We start from the raw sequence: 17,065 nt of genomic DNA on the forward strand, positions 1-17,065 counted from the left end.
CACAGAGGTTTCACTGCAATGATAAAGCTCCTCCTTTACCCTCTCAAAACTTTTATAACTACCCCAATAAGAGGGTTCCGACCCCTAAAAGAGATCCCGTTAGAATACCTTCCCGAGGAACCTGAACATATATATTTCGTTTTGTTCCACTAGTTCCTGAGTGAAGACATGCATATTATTGGAAACGTAAACGGATTCTAAGGGACGGTGGAAGGAAAACAAAATCGAATGCCAGATTCGAGTTCAGCGACCTTGAACACCTAAGTAACACCTTGGTGACCTTTGAGCGCACTTGAGTTCCTCCCCCTTGTTCTGCTAGCTCCAAAACTGTGATAGCAGTTTTAGAACCAGACGTTTTTATTGATTCAATTATTTTGTTGCTAGCTTTCTGTCACTGTAATTAATTTTTGAAAACCGTCAGCCAGATGGTTTTCACTCTGACAGTTGAACTTTGGATTACAAATACACGCGTTAAAAGTTTACTCAAACACGTACCAGCGACCAAAATGTTCCTCAGCATTCATCAGCTAGCGAGGAAACAAGAACAAATGGCGTGTAGTAAAGTCAACGAGGAGGAACCGAACACTTTGAAAGTAGCACTCAAACAACTGAAGGTAGACAATCCATCTACGTAGTCGTTAAGAGCGTATTTTGATTTGATTGTTTGTGAACTTGGCTTACGCTTGTCTGTTGTTAATTGGTTGTTCCCTTTTGTTATCTTCAACAAAATGTTGAGCGCTACAACTTTTCAAACAAAATGAATTTAAATTACATCGCTTGTTACAAGTTTAACGCGTGATATCGGTAAGTGTAAATTTTAACATATTAACAAGTGTACTCTGTATTGTTTTGAAGTAATACAGTTTAGGCTAGTATTAGGTCACAACACCGTGTGTTGACCAATTAGTATTAGGTCACAAGACCTTGTGTTGACCAATTACTATTATGTCACAAGACCACGTGTTGACTAATTAGTATTAGGTCACAAGACCTTGTGTTGACCAATTAGTATAAGGTCACAAAACCCCGTGTTGACCAATTAGCATTAGGCCACAAGACCCCGTGTTGACCAATTAGTATATTTTTAAGAACCTAACTACAAACATATTTAAGCTTAAGAATCTAACTACAAACATATTTAAGCTTAAGAATCTAACTACAAACATGTTTAAAGTTAAGAATCTAACTACAAACATATTTAAAGTTAAGAATCTAACTACAAACATGTTTAAGCTTATGAATCTAACTATAAACATGTTTAAGTTTAAGAATCTAACTACAAACATTTTTAAGCTTAAGTAACTAACTACAAACATGTTTAAGCTTAAGAATCTAACTACAAACATGTTTAAGCTTAAGAATCTAACTACAAACATGTTTAAAGTTAAGAATCTAACTACAAACATATTTAAGCTTAAGAATCTAACTACAAACATGTTTAAAGTTAAGAATCTAACTACAAACATGTTTAAGCTTAAGAATCTAACTACAAACATGTTTAAAGTTAAGAATCTAACTACAAACATGTTTAAGCTTAAGAATCTAACTACAAACATGTTTAAGCTTAAGAATCTAACTACAAACATGTTTAAGCTTAAGAATCTAACTACAAACATGTTTAAGCTTAAGAATCTAACTATAAACATGTTTAAGTTTAAGAATCTAACTACAAACATGTTTAAGTTTAAGAATCTAACTACAAACATGTTTAAGCTTAAGAATCTAACTACAAACATGTTTAAGCTTAAGAATCTAACTATAAACATGTTTAAGCTTAAGAATCTAACTACAAACATGTTTAAGCTTAAGAATCAAACTACAAACATGTTTAAGCTTAAGAAACTAACTACAAACATTTTAAACTTAAGAATCTAACTTCAAACATGTTTAAGCTTAACTATCTAACTACAAACATGTTTAAGTTTAGGAATCGAGCTACAAACATGTTTAAGCTTAAGAATCTAACTACAAACATGTTTAAGCTTAAGAATCTAACTACAAACATTTTAAACTTAAGAATCTAACTACAAACATTTTAAACTTAAGAATCTAACTACAAACATTTTAAACTTAAGAATCTAACTACAAACATTTTAAACTTAAGAATCTAACTTCAAACATGTTTAAGCTTAACTATCTAACTACAAACATGTTTAAGTTTAGGAATCGAGCTACAAACATGTTTAAGCTTAAGAATTGAACTACAAACATGTTTAAGCTTAAGAATCTAACTACAAACATTTTAAACTTAAGAATCTAACTACAAACATTTTAAACTTAAGAATCTAACTACAAACATTTTAAACTTAAGAATCTAACTACAAACATTTTAAACTTAAGAATCTAACTAAAAACATGTTTAAGCCAGATACGAGTGTCACAAAGAAAAGTACGTTTTATCTAATTGTTCTAGAGCGAATTTGTGACATTGAAAGAATCAAATGGCAGTGTTCTAGATGGGGAATATTTGACCACGACAGTGAAAGAATCAAATGGCAGTGTTCTAGATGGGGAATATGTGACCACGACAGAGAAAGAATCAAATGGCAGTGTTCTAGATGGGGAATATGTGACCACGACAGTGAAAGAATCAAATGGCAGTGCTCTAGATGGGGAATATGTGACCACGACAGAGAAAGAATCAAATGGCAGTGTTCTAGATGGGGAATATGTGACCACGACAGTGAAAGAATCAAATGGCAGTGCTCTAGATGGGGAATATGTGACCACGACAGAGAAAGAATCAAATGGCAGTGTTCTAGAGGAGCGAATATGTGACCACGACAGTGAAATAATCGAATGGCAGTATTCTAGATGGGGGAACATGTGACCCACAATTAAAGAATCATATAACAGTGTTCTAGAGGAGGGTATTTGTAACTACGACAGTGAAGGACTCATATTACAATGTTCTAGAGAGGGTATATGTGATTTCGATAATGAATGTATCATTTTTCATTGTTTTAGATGTTTAAGTGGTGGGTAATAATATGTACTTAGTGTTTCGCAACAACGTTTCGAAATGATAATATAGATGATAAAAATCATCCAAGATGAACATTACGTGGTTTTAAATAGATGATAGGTAATGATTTATATTGTACTAGTTAAAAGTACCCATAAAAAGTCATTAATAGTATAAAATACAAAGTTAGATACCTGTGTCCGTTGTATTAAATCCCCAATTACCTCAATAGGTGCTAGTTACATACTATTATTTAACCAATTGAGTACTCGTGTCTTTAAATCAAAGCCAAAAGGCTATACAAAAGTGTAATTGTTTATATATTTCACAGTGATTATATTCCCTCATGTCCACCTTCGTACACTTTCCACTTATCAAACCAAGATTTAAAGTACCAGTCAATTCTGGCTACACCAACACGTGCATATGGATCATCTTTGTAATAATATAACGTAACAAGCTTTACCTGTCTAAGGAGAATTGAAACGTTGTTTCACAGATCATCTTTACAATAAAATAACGTAACAAGCTTTACCTACCTAGAGAGAATGGAAACGTTGTTTCACGGATCATCTTCATAATAAAATAACGTAACAAGCTTTACCTGTCTAGGGAGAATCGAAACGTTGTTTCACGGATCATCTTTACAATAAAATAACGTAACAAGCTTTACCTACCTAGGGAGAATCGAAACGTTGTTTCACGGATCATCTTTACAATAAAATAACGTAACAAGCTTTACCTACCTAGAGAGAATGGAAACGTTGTTTCACGGATCATCTTTATAATAATATAACGTAACAAGCTTTACCTACCTAGAGAGAATCGAAACGTTGTTTCACGGATCATCTTTACAATAAAATAACGTAACAAGCTTTACCTACCTAGAGAGAATTGAAACGTTGTTTCACGGATCATCTTTACAATAAAATAACGTAACAAGCTTTACCTACCTAGAGAGAATGGAAACGTTGTTTCACGGATCATCTTTATAATAATATAACGTAACAAGCTTTACCTACCTAGAGAGAATCGAAACGTTGTTTCACGGATCATCTTTACAATAAAATAACGTAACAAGCTTTACCTACCTAGGGAGAATCGAAACGTTGTTTCACGGATTATCTTTACAATAAAATAACGTAACAAGCTTTACCTACCTAGGGAGAATCGAAACGTTGTTTCACGGATCATCTTTACAATAAAATAACGTAACAAGCTTTACCTACCTAGGGAGAATCGAAACGTTGTTTCACGGATTATCTTTACAATAAAATAACGTAACAAGCTTTACCTACCTAGGGAGAATCGAAACGTTGTTTCACGGATCATCTTTACAATAAAATAACGTAACAAGCTTTACCTACCTAGGGAGAATCGAAACGTTGTTTCACGGATCATCTTTACAATAAAATAACGTAACAAGCTTTACCTACCTAGAGAGAATGGAAACGTTGTTTCACGGATCATCTTTATAATAATATAACGTAACAAGCTTTACCTACCTAGAGAGAATCGAAACGTTGTTTCACGGATCATCTTTACAATAAAATAACGTAACAAGCTTTACCTACCTAGAGAGAATTGAAACGTTGTTTCACGGATCATCTTTACAATAAAATAACGTAACAAGCTTTACCTACCTAGAGAGAATGGAAACGTTGTTTCACGGATCATCTTTATAATAATATAACGTAACAAGCTTTACCTACCTAGAGAGAATCGAAACGTTGTTTCACGGATCATCTTTACAATAAAATAACGTAACAAGCTTTACCTACCTAGGGAGAATCGAAACGTTGTTTCACGGATTATCTTTACAATAAAATAACGTAACAAGCTTTACCTACCTAGGGAGAATGGAAACGTTGTTTCACGGATCATCTTTATAATAATATAACGTAACAAGCTTTACCTACCTAGAGAGAATGGAAACGTTGTTTTGAACTACTAATTGGTATGATGGACCATAATACACGATCAGAAATGGACATTTTTTATGTTGTCACTTGACACACCTGGTTATTCACGAGCAATCTAGTATACATTCTGTTACCAATAGACTTTGGTGATTTCTGATAGTTGTTCTGGTGATTTCAATTTTACTCTTAAACTCCATAAGTTTTTTTTTGAACAGTATATTCTATAACCTTCTAGGAATTCTTCAATAGTGATTAGTGTTTACGTCCTTGAGTGTTTGAACAAAGTAATCGAATTTCATAACATCTGAAATTAGGTCAAGAGAATCTCGTGGTGTAAATATGAAGGACAAATTAGTGTTATTTAGAATGTGTTAAAACACCTAATGCTAACTAGCAGTTCGAAAGTTAGTGACTTCAGAACCTCAGAGTAGCATTAACTTAAAACTTCATTCTTAGCCGATAAGAACACCACTGACTTTAACAAAATGCTTCTAATTTATTCAATATTTTCTTAATATTTCGACGATTAATGTAGAAATATTCTCTAAAAGTTACGTGCGGAATTTTACTTTAAACGTAAGTTGGGCAAAGTATCTTTGAACAATTTTTTATAACGTGATTTAACAGCAAAAATATCTTTAATTTTGACAATAAAAACGTCTGGTTTCTCCTGAGTCAGTTTTTAGATTATTTGTATCAGGAGTGGCCTAGTCATTAGCATGTGGGACTGCTAATCCAAAGGCCCATGGGCTATGCTACGAAACAGGAATTTGTATTTTAGGTACGTTATAAGAGTGGCAATCAAATCTCACTCTTCGATTATCGTAGCCCAAGAATTAGCGATTGGCTATTTATAATTACCTGCTTTTCTTTAATATATCTGTTAGAAATTAGGAACGATTAGAGCCACATAGCCCTTATGTAGATTTTCGCGAATATGCAAAAACAAACACTAAAATCATGGGGTTCGATTCTCCTCGGTAGATATAGCAGATAGCCTGGTATGGGTGTTCTATAATAAAACACTCAGATCAAAACAAACAAAACCACATTATTATACCATAAACCGAAACCAAAACATAGTTTTCTACATTGCTCGAGTTTTAGCCATACACTCTCTTGTTTGTGAATCATGAGGCCTTCAAGGTACTTAGCAAAAAACCACACGACTATGATAACAAACTTCCAACCGCCAACCTTCACATATGTTGGAAATTACGACTTTCGAGCACGCCAAAGAAAGCGTGACACGATTTTGGAAGGGCTAACACGTTCAGCAGTACCTTGCCAGCTTGACCTCATATTCTTGGTCTAAAGAAGAGATGATAGTAAACAAAATATTTCAGAAAAACTGAACACAGCTGAAATGAAATGACATTCAAAGTGCACCTTAACTAAAACTGAGACACTCGGGAAGTTAACATGTTGTGAAATTCACTTTTGTAACAGGAAATGTGATTGGTTTCCATGTTGATTCAAACCTGAGTTTTTTAAAACCTTCAATTTTTCACTAGTGTACCTTAACGGTGACCTTACTGTTTAAATATAGCAGTGAATACTGCTCTGCTTAACGGTGACCTTACTGTTTAAATATAGCAGTGAATACTGCTCTGCAGATTAACGGTGACCTTACTGTTTAAATATAGCAGTGAATACTGCTATGCAGAAGTATAATTTAAAACCACTGAGAAGATTTTTCGTTAACCATTCTTATCAATTTCCCGCATTATTTCCATTAGTACATACACTACAGAGAGCTTTCTAACTAATATCACTGGTAACCAGACTGTCTAAGAGGTTCAAGAATTACCAGGTTACTTCTTATCTTGTGAGGCTTCTGAATACAATGGAAATAAAAAAGTCATAAGACATGAAAACAAAATAAGAGCATCATTAGCCCTAAATTAACCTGACACATAATCTGTGAGTATGTGTCACGTTTTTATCTAATTGGGAGGCAGATAAAAACAAGTCATGAAACGTAATAAATGCAAAAAAAGTCTAAATTTGGGCCCCTTTAACATTGAGGCTCGAGCCAAATGGTTCTCCTGCCTCCCCTTCTACGTGGTCCTGTTGTTAACATTAACATTTATAGCCATTTTGGAAAAATCTGTAGGATGTGCTATTTGTGTATCTTATTTATACCAATTTTTATACGCTATTTAAGTAAAGTTGTGTATGTTATTCATGTCAACTTTTTGTATGTTATTTATACCACTGTTGAGTATTATTTACCCTAGTTTTTGTATATTATTTACAATATTCCCCTAGCAGCATAGTGGTATGTCCATAAACTCACATCACTAGAAACTGTCTTTCCATACCCGTGATGGAGAGTCCACAAATAGTATTTTATATAGCTTTGTACAAATAAATTTACACCCGTTTTTCTATGTTATGTATGCCAGTTTTTACGCCAGTATTTATATATTATTTAGACCAGTTTATCAAATGGTTATGACAACAAACATACAAACAGTTTAATCATATAATTTTACAGTGTACCACATATACTGAATATTAATAGTTTTCTCCATCGGCCACATGTTGTTGTAATGTTTTGATTGTTTAACTCTTACTTAAATTATTCGAAACACATATTACTTACCAATCAATTACCAATAAAGATATATTACACGAATACTTTTTAGTAATACTTAAACCACACAAGCAGCTTAAAGAAAATCATTACATGCTAACTTTACAAGTTGCTCTGTATAACTCAAAGGTGTTTTTTTTTAAATTTCGCACAAAGCTACTCGAGGGCTATCTGTGCTAGCCGTCCCTAATTTAGCAGTTTAAGACTAGAGGGAAGGCAGCTAGTCATCACCACCCACCGCCAATTTTTGGGCTACTCTTTTACCAACTAATAGTGGGATTGACCAGCACTTATAATGATCCAACGGCTAAAAGTGTGAGCTTGTTTGGAAGAACGAGGATTCGAACCCGCGACTCTCAGATTGAAGTTAAGTGTAATAAGAGACTATTTGTTACCAGTTTGTTTAACTAAAAGTATTCAGCAATTTAAAAATACAGTGTGATAATCATGTATAAATATACTGCTGGCCAAAATTTTAAGGCCAATGACCATAAAAAATATGCATTTTGCATTGTTAGACTCAACCACTTATTTGAGTAGAGCTTCTAAAGATGAAAACAAGAAAAGGGAAAATAAAAATAAAAACTCTTGGGCTACTCTTTTACCAACGAATAATGGGATTGACCGTCGCATTATAACGCACCCACGGATGGGAGGGCGAGCATGTTTGGCGCGACGTGTGCGCGAACCCGCGACGCTCGGATTACGAGTCGCACGCCTTACGCGCTAGGCCATGCCGGGCCCATAACTCAAAGGAATTGAATATAGAGCTGCACATTTGAAATAAATGTGATTCAAAATTCAAGTTGATGAAATACAAAATCCAACCATTTATTAGGAGAAGAAGTATGTTCATTTCAAAACACATTAAGAACACTTATCTGTATGAGTTAAATCAACATAATTTACTGGTCATTTTCAAGGTGCGACTTGACGACCACACGTGTAGTTTTCATTGTCATTCCAGTCAGGTTTTGAGTACGATCTCACAAGACATCGACCTGAATGATTTGTTTCACAACCTACAACAGTTTATCTGCAACTCAACTGTAGAGATTTGTGTCCCCTCAGACTACTAGAATAGTAATAGACAACCGTCAGAGATTCGTCGTGCAGTCGCCATGACGTCGAATTACAAATAGATTCAACGTCTATATGCTGCTGTTCCCCGTATCTCTATTACCATTGCTAATGATTCACGAGCATTGAATGTATTTTGTCGTATGATTTGCATAAATAAACCCTCAATCAGGCGCGCTGCGAGAACGGAGGGAATTCTTCACAAAACACCACACCACAGAATCTAGTCACCAGTGGTAAGTTTGGTCAGTCGGAGTGCTTTAGGGTGGAATAAAACGGCACGAGACGCTTTTTTTGTTGTTGTCATTTTATACCAGTTACTTCTAACTGAAAAAAACACACATTAAAGCAGCTGATCTAGGAACTGTGTGCTGTTGTTGTGAGAACAGAGGAAAGTGATGGCACTGTTTGGAAAACAAGGATTTGCTGATGTTATCTTGAAAACACACAGGTTTTGGTGACATTGTCTTGAAACCACAGGAAATTTGTGACATTGTCTTGACAACACAGGAATATGGTGAAATTATTTTGGCAACACAGGAATTCAGTAACATTGTCTTGAAAATACGGGAATTTGGTGTCATTGTTTTCAAAACACAGGAATTTGGTAAAACTGACTTGACAACACAGGAATTTGCTGTCATTGTCTTGAAAAAAGGAATTTTGTGACATTTTCTTGACAACCAAGGAATCTTGCTAGGTTCCAGCAAGAGAACTTTCCATCTTTCCCAATTTCTCTAACCTGTCAGGTGAGAATCTTATTTCTCTGGAATGTATTTTTCGACTTTATCATATGTAGACGAGGCTAAACATTTTTTTTTTAAAAACCACTTGTCCATCCATCATCACTGCAGCTTTACTATGAATTACGTATTTTCACACAACTGAGTAAACAACACTTACTGCATTTAAAAATAAGGACCTTGCACATCAGTTTTTAAAGAATATTCTTAATATTTGCTTATTAAAGTTTGGAACAAACCTAGATTATTGCAACATTAATTGAAGTCTCTAGCATATCTACTGACTGAGAAATAATTTAAGTTAGCCAAGCTTCGTAGGTTATAGGAAATCAACCTTTCTTTTCTAATCATTCAAATAATGTTAACAAAGAACATAATTTTATTTCAGCCGCGGTATAGTGGCTCATAGAACGACTCTGAGTTGCGTTTTTTTTTAAGTACAAACTTTTCGCTCATAGATTCATCATCTCTTGACCGATTTGAGGTCTAATTACAGTCTTGGACTCTGGAGGTCAAACCCTTTCGACTGATGTATTAGACTACGCCCAAGGTCTCATAGGTTAATTTACTCTTTCTTGTTGTGTCAAATAGAATTTCAAATTGAGAGTAGGCTAGTACAGATCCTGAGGAGTAATAGAATTGAAGCAGATATACGAGCGCTCCCACGCTTGGTATTACTGGCGTATAAAAACACAGCTAATAAAAAAGGAAAAAAAGATATCATAGATTCAGCTACACTACTTCTACCACAAATAATTTATATTGCTGCGGCTATTGAAAATTCCCTCTTGTTTTTTGTTGTAATTTTCTCATTTAAAGATCTATAGCTATTGTCAATTGTATTTGTTTGATAATCGCCCACCAAGAGTCTAAAATTAAAACATTTCAGTCGTTATTCTTACGTAACAGACTTTATTTAGGCATTTAACAGGTTCTGAAAACATTACTCGTAGCCTAGGAATCTTTGCATTTTTTGCTTCTATTCACAAGAACAACAAAAATGGTTTAGAAAAACAAATTGTTATTATTCTTAATGAAACTATTTAAAGGAATTATACTGTTAAATCTAACTACCCTACTAATGGTACAGTTGTAACAAACACTGTTTGGTTTTTTAATTGTTCACCATTTGTTTTAATACTTAAAACAGACAACTAAACTAATTATTTATACGATGATTCTAAAACTGAGAAGAACGTTTCTCAATGTCAGCGTGCTCAGATTTTGAACCCGAGGGTTCGTGTCTCAGTGGGCCAGATAATGAGTTATAATATTGATGGTCACATCCTGTTAGTTAGCTAGACAAGAATAGTCCAACAGTTATCGATTGGTGGTATTAATTGTCTGCCTTTCCTTCAGTGTAGGCCCGGCATGGTCAGGTGGTTAAGGCACTCGAGTCGTAATTTGAAGATCGTGGGTTCGAATCCCCAACACATCAAACATGCTCGCCCTCCAGCCGTGGGAGCGTTATAATGTGACGCTGAATCCCACTATTCGTTGGTAAAAGAGTATCCCAAGAGTTGGCGGTGGGTGATGATGACTAGCTGCTTCCCTCTAGTTTTACACTACTAAATTAGGCCAGCTAGCGCAGACAGCCCTCGTGTAGCTTTGCGCGAAATTCAAACCAAACCAAATTTCCACGTTCACCCCTGACACAGAAAACAAAAAGTGTCTAACATACAAGTAACTTCCAGTTTTAAACTAGTCATTCTGTTACTTTAACAAACTGTATTTATTTCACGAAATAAGTTATTTCATAAGCGTTCTTGTCTTGACTGACGTGTTTTACAAGTGCAGTTATGATACCACGAGCTTCGTATTGAGTTCTCGTTGTAAAGTTATGGATATTTGATAGCTCAGAGGTAACCTCTTTCTTTGATGGATACTCATAACATAATGGCTTTGTTCTCCATTCTTACGGCTTACAGCTTTCATTTACTGAATGTACATAATTCTTTTTTCTTTACTGATTTTCATTTGTATTTTCAGTTTGTCATCACTTCTGTTGACAGTGACAACGTACGTATGAATGAATTTGGCCACGACCGCAATTAATCCCACAAACTCCTTTCAAACCTCGTCTCTTATCCTCAGGAGTATTCGTGCTCGTAAATCTTATCATATTTGAATTTATCAAAGTACATGGAGTGTTCTATAATTGGCGCTTATCGCAGACAGCAAATAAAGCTTATGTGCCATCGACGCATGCTCTCAAAACACGGACTACTTTCCTTACTGTGTTTGTAGAATTAATTGGGTTCTTCAACTTTATGCATACAATGTAGGGTTGTAGCTGCAAGGGGTTCAATTACGTGATGACAGAAAAACTGTTTATATCCAGTCGCAGAACCTAGGCCACAGAACAACCCAGTTTTGTAGCCTTTCACGTTAACTTGGGTTTCCTGCTGCCAGTGGAGGCCGTTTCTCCAATTCACTCATCACCTGCTAGTATTTAACCTTCTCGAAGGAGACAACAAACACGCTGTAACCTGGTCACTACAGTTGTATCCCAGGCACTTCTACTGTAGCTATAAGGTGTAGGTTTAATGTTTTGCAATCTACAGCCCAAAGCTAAAAACATACCCCATGTTGATTGGGCTTGTCTTTTGAATACTAATTTCAAGTGATGGTAATTGAATAAGCTAGAAGAACCAACTGTATGTGATATCGCTGGCTTCTTCTGAAGAGGTAGGGTCGCCAAACCCTCAGAAGAATGAGTGATTAGCATTTCTATCATAGTTGAAATTTCTACCTACATACAATTTACTTGTTCTCGCATAACCTGCCTAAATTTCACAAACATCTATATTTTCGTAAGAATGTTATCTTGATTTAAAGCTTATATGGTGTGTGTAACCAAGTTGTTCAAAATATGTTATTCGAAATTTTCATTGTCAGAAACAGTGGAAGCGAAGTTGGTTACTTACTCGGCATGTAGTAAATATTTATTTACAATCTGTATATATTAATAATAAATAAATCATTTATTATAGTGCATTGTATATATTAATACAAAATAAATAATTTATTATAGTGCATTGTATATATTAATACAAAATAAATCATTTATTATGGTGCATTGTATAAATTAATAATAAAAAATAAATAATTTATTTATCATATAGAATTTAGAACTTTCTAATCATGCATAGTTACCGAACATGAATAATATTCTCGTGAACTTTTATAACAAATGTCAAACAGTAATTTTCATAACGATTTCTTTTATTGAATTTCACACTTGCTATTAAGAGCTTGAGTGCTAATGAGTGTTTTTCAATCAATTTTCCTTGAGAAAAAAATCTAACAAAACCACAACGTAACATTAGCATAAAACCTCTGTAAAACCGATATGTGTACATATGATATAATGTTATATTAACACACCAGCCATAAGTTAAATAGCTTTTTTGATCAGAGGAATTACTAATCAACTTGGAAAATGACAACTTCATTCTGAGAATACAAACTGAATGTAAGAATATAATATCTATTCCAAAACTGCAAAAATTTCATATTTAGTCTATTATGGCTCTTCATGGTCAGGTGGGTTAGGACGTTCGACTCGTAATCCGAGGGTCGAGGATTCGAATCCCGTTGCACCAAACATGCTCGCCCTTTCAGCCGTGGGGGCGATATAATGTGACGGTCAATCCCATTATTTGTTGGTAAAAGAGTAGCCCAAGAGTTGGCGGTGGGTGGTGATGAGTAGCTGCCTTCCCTCTAGTTTTACACTTCTAAATTATGGACGGCTAGCGCAGATAGCCCTCGTGTAGCTTTGCGCGAAATTCAAAACCAAAACCAAAACAAACGATAGTCTAGTCGTTCAATTCAACATTTCTGCATTTTTTATCCATTTGGAAGATAAAAATTATTTTAGTAATTTTATTTAAATTTGGATGATAATGTTGTTGAGGTAGTTTACCAGTAGAAAAGGTTTGATTTTAATAAAAAAAAAAACTCATCACTATTTTATTTATATGTGAATTTCTTTTTCTTACAAAAATATGAGCATCGGTGAGCAAAAAATGACCTGCAGACCTAATATATCACAGCACGAGAAGAGTTTCGTTGAATTCACAGCTCACGAGTGCTGTTCGTAAGAGCGAACAAATTAAGCTCGAATACTATTTTTATATACAATAAATTTAGTTTGGTTTTGATGTGCAGTTTTGTAGTCATCACTAATTTACAACTAAATGAATGGTCACTTAGTTCGCTAGGTAACAGTGGATTATCAGTTATGAAGGTATGTCACATGCAATCCAAAAACTTACTCTTTTAACCTATTATTGATGTATGAAGAATAATACGCCAAAACCAAACAAATTAATCACTACTTGTGCCCCAAGAATATTCTACCTACTTGTCATTAGAATATTTTACTTAACCAACAATGATAAGTAGCAAAGGAAATGGTAAATAGGGTTGGTAACTTCACTGTCAGAAAAGCGGACATTTTCATTCATTTTAGCGCTAGTTGTGTCCGTACGCAATAAAAATTAATTAGCATTTCGTGAAAACAAAACTGCTATCAGTATAAACTTCAGGACCTACCACTATATCAAGATATTCATACTGATAAAAGTAGTAGCAAACAATGCCCTAATATTGTGTTATTATGGAAAGGAGTCGTTGTGAGCACTGACCTAGTATAATGTTAATATGGAGTGAAATCGTAGTAACCACTGACCTAATATAGTGTTTTTATGGAAAGGAGTCGTAGTAAGCACTGACCTAATATTGTGTTGTGATGGAGAGGAGTCGTAGTAAGCACTGAACTAATGTAGTGTTCTTTCGGAAAGGAGTCGTTGCGAGAACTGACCTTCAGTTCAGAACACTGTTGTAGTGAGCACTGACCCGATATAGTGCTGTCATTGAGTTTAGTTGTAGTGAGAACTGACCTGGTATAGTATTGTCATAGAGTGTAGTTGTAGTGAGCACTGACCCGATATAGTGTGTCATAGAGTGTAGTTGTAGTGAGCACTGACCCGATATAGTGTGTCATAGAGTGTAGTTGTAGTGAGCACTGACCCGATATAGTGTTGTCATAGAATGTAGTTGTAGTGAGAACTGACCTGATATAGTGTTGTCATAGAGTGTAGTTGTAGTGAGAACTGACCTGATATAGTGTTGTCATAGAGTGTAGTTGTAGTGAGAACTGACCTAATATAGTGTTGTCATAGAGTGTAGTTGTAGTGAGCACTGACCTGATATATTGTTGTCATAGAGTGTAGTTGTAGTGAGCAATGACCTGATATAGTGTTGTCATAGAGTGTAGTTGTAGTGAGAACTGACCTGATATAGTGTTGTCATAGAGTGTAGTTGTAGTGAGAACTGACCTGATATAGTGTTGTCATAGAGTGTAGTTGTAGTGAGAACTGACCTAATATAGTGTTGTCATAGAGTGTAGTTGTAGTGAGCACTGACCTGATATAGTGTGTCATAGTGTAGTTGTAGTGAGCACTGACCTGATATAGTGTTGTCATAGAGTGTAGTTGTAGTGAGCACTGACCTGATATAGTGTTGTCATAGAGTGTAGTTGTAGTGAGCACTGACCCGATATAGTGTTGTCATAGAGTGTAGTTGTAGTGAGCACTGACCTGATATAGTGTTGTCATAGAGTGTAGTTGTAGTGAGAACTGATCTGATATAGTGTTGTCATAGAGTGTAGTTGTAGTGAGCACTGACCTGATATAGTGTTGTCATAGAGCGTGTTATACTGGGCTGGATGGTAATGAATGTAATTGTGTGGTTTAACCTTTCAATTAACCCTTCAATATAGATTCAAAGAAATTTTACAGGGTTAAGATCTGGACTCTTGTCAGTTCGTTCGAAGAGGATGATAATGCTACTTTGGATCTTGGTACGGATCAAACTTTCTTATTGCTCGGTATGAACCAAACCATTTTGTAGTAAAAGTTTCTATCATGCTAAAATAACATATCGGCCTTCTGAACAAAATGTACACAGAGATTCCACGACTCTATCCACCCAATACCATAGTAAACCCACCAGAAGAAACTGAAGTTAACCCAACATAACCAACATTAATACTTTCAGGAGTTTAGAACCAATCTCGTTTTTGCAAAAGAAACTGAGACAAACACACTTATAATTATAAGTTATTAATAAAGAGCAAACTACACAACTGTGATCATACCAATGCAACAACAAGCTAACTACACAACTGTGATCATACCAATGCAACAACAATCTAACTACACAACTGTGATCATACCAATGCAACAACAATCTAACTACACAACTGTGATCATACCAATGCAACAACAATCTAACTACACAACTGTGATCATACCAATGCAACAACAATCTAACTACACAACTGTGATCATACCAATGCAACAACAATCTAACTACACAAGCTGTGATCATACCAATGCAACAACAATCTAACTACACAGCTGTGATCATACCAATGCAGCAACAATCTAACTACACAACTGTGATCATACCAATGCAAGCAATAATCTAATTACACAACTGTGATCATACCAATGCAGCAACAATCTAACTACACAAGCTGGAGTCAAACCAATGCGGCAACAATCTAATTACACAGCTGTGATCATACCAATGCGGCAACAATCTAACTACACAGCTGTGATCATACCAATGCAACAACAATCTAACTACACAACTGTGATCATACCAATGCAACAACAATCTAACTACACAACTGTGATCATACCAATGCAACAACAATCTAACTACACAACTGTGATCATACCAATGCAACAACAATCTAACTACACAACTGTGATCATACCAATGCAACAACAATCTGACTACACAACTGTGATCATACCAATGTAACAATAATCTAACTACACAACTGTGATCATACCAATGTAACAACAATCTAACTACACAACTGTGATCATACCAATGCAACAACAATCTAACTACACAACTGTGATCATACCAATGCAACAACAATCTAACTACACAACTGTGATCATACCAATGCAACAACAATCTAACTACACAACTGTGATCATACCAATGTAACAACAATCTAAACTACACAACTGTGATCATACCAATGCAACAACAATCTAACTACACAACTGTGATCATACCAATGCAACAACAATCTAACTACACAACTGTGATCATACCAATGCAACAACAATCTATCTACACAACTGTGATCAAACCAATGCAACAATAATCTAATTATCTTCGTGTTTGTTTTGTTATAGTAAAGCCACATGAGGCTATCTGCTGAATCCACCGAGGGGAATCGAACCCCTGATTTTTGCGTTGTAAATCCATATACTTACCGCCGCTGTACTAGGGGGAACAATTCTTCTCATCTCGTCAGTTTGATTTATCAAACTAGCTTTACTTTGTTATTTTAAGTAAGAAGTTATATATTAACTATTATTAATTTTAATCTAGATTATTGTGGTTAACTTTCTTTGATCACAAATTAATGACAATTACAAGTGTCAAGAAATATCTGGCTTTATTAGTATATTGTCACAGTTTTGTCACATTACGTAGGTTTCGCCTGTTTGTAAGTATTATTCTATATTATTTCAACACATGACACGACTAATGCTTATGTCGACTAATCAACATATTCTTTCTTACCTTTCACTCAAACACGGCATGGTTTATGTATGCTTGGTATCGTTATCCTGTTTAAAGGTGAAATCTTCACCAGCATTATAACACTAGAGGGCGCAGTATATCTTTGTAAGATAGTGTAGTAATTCTCTGTCCTCGT

General features: G+C 35.0%; 2 protein-coding genes across 9 annotated transcripts in view; one reads left to right on the forward strand and one right to left on the reverse strand.

Moving 5' to 3' along the window:
• Window positions 1-17,065, reverse strand: part of LOC143251207 (uncharacterized) — a 456,539-nt gene that overhangs the window by 295,147 nt on the left and 144,327 nt on the right. The gene's annotated exons all lie outside the window — the stretch shown is intronic.
• LOC143251205 (uncharacterized) lies at window positions 340-3,537 on the forward strand. Its single transcript, XM_076502627.1, has 2 exons — window positions 340-614; window positions 2,414-3,537. The coding sequence occupies exons 1-2, from the start codon at window positions 426-428 to the stop codon at window positions 2,828-2,830; spliced, it is 606 nt and encodes a 201-aa protein (XP_076358742.1). The 5' UTR covers window positions 340-425; the 3' UTR covers window positions 2,831-3,537.

This window comes from Tachypleus tridentatus, chromosome 5, assembly GCF_004210375.1.
Source record: "Tachypleus tridentatus isolate NWPU-2018 chromosome 5, ASM421037v1, whole genome shotgun sequence".
Taxonomy (NCBI): Eukaryota; Metazoa; Arthropoda; class Merostomata; order Xiphosura; family Limulidae; genus Tachypleus; species Tachypleus tridentatus.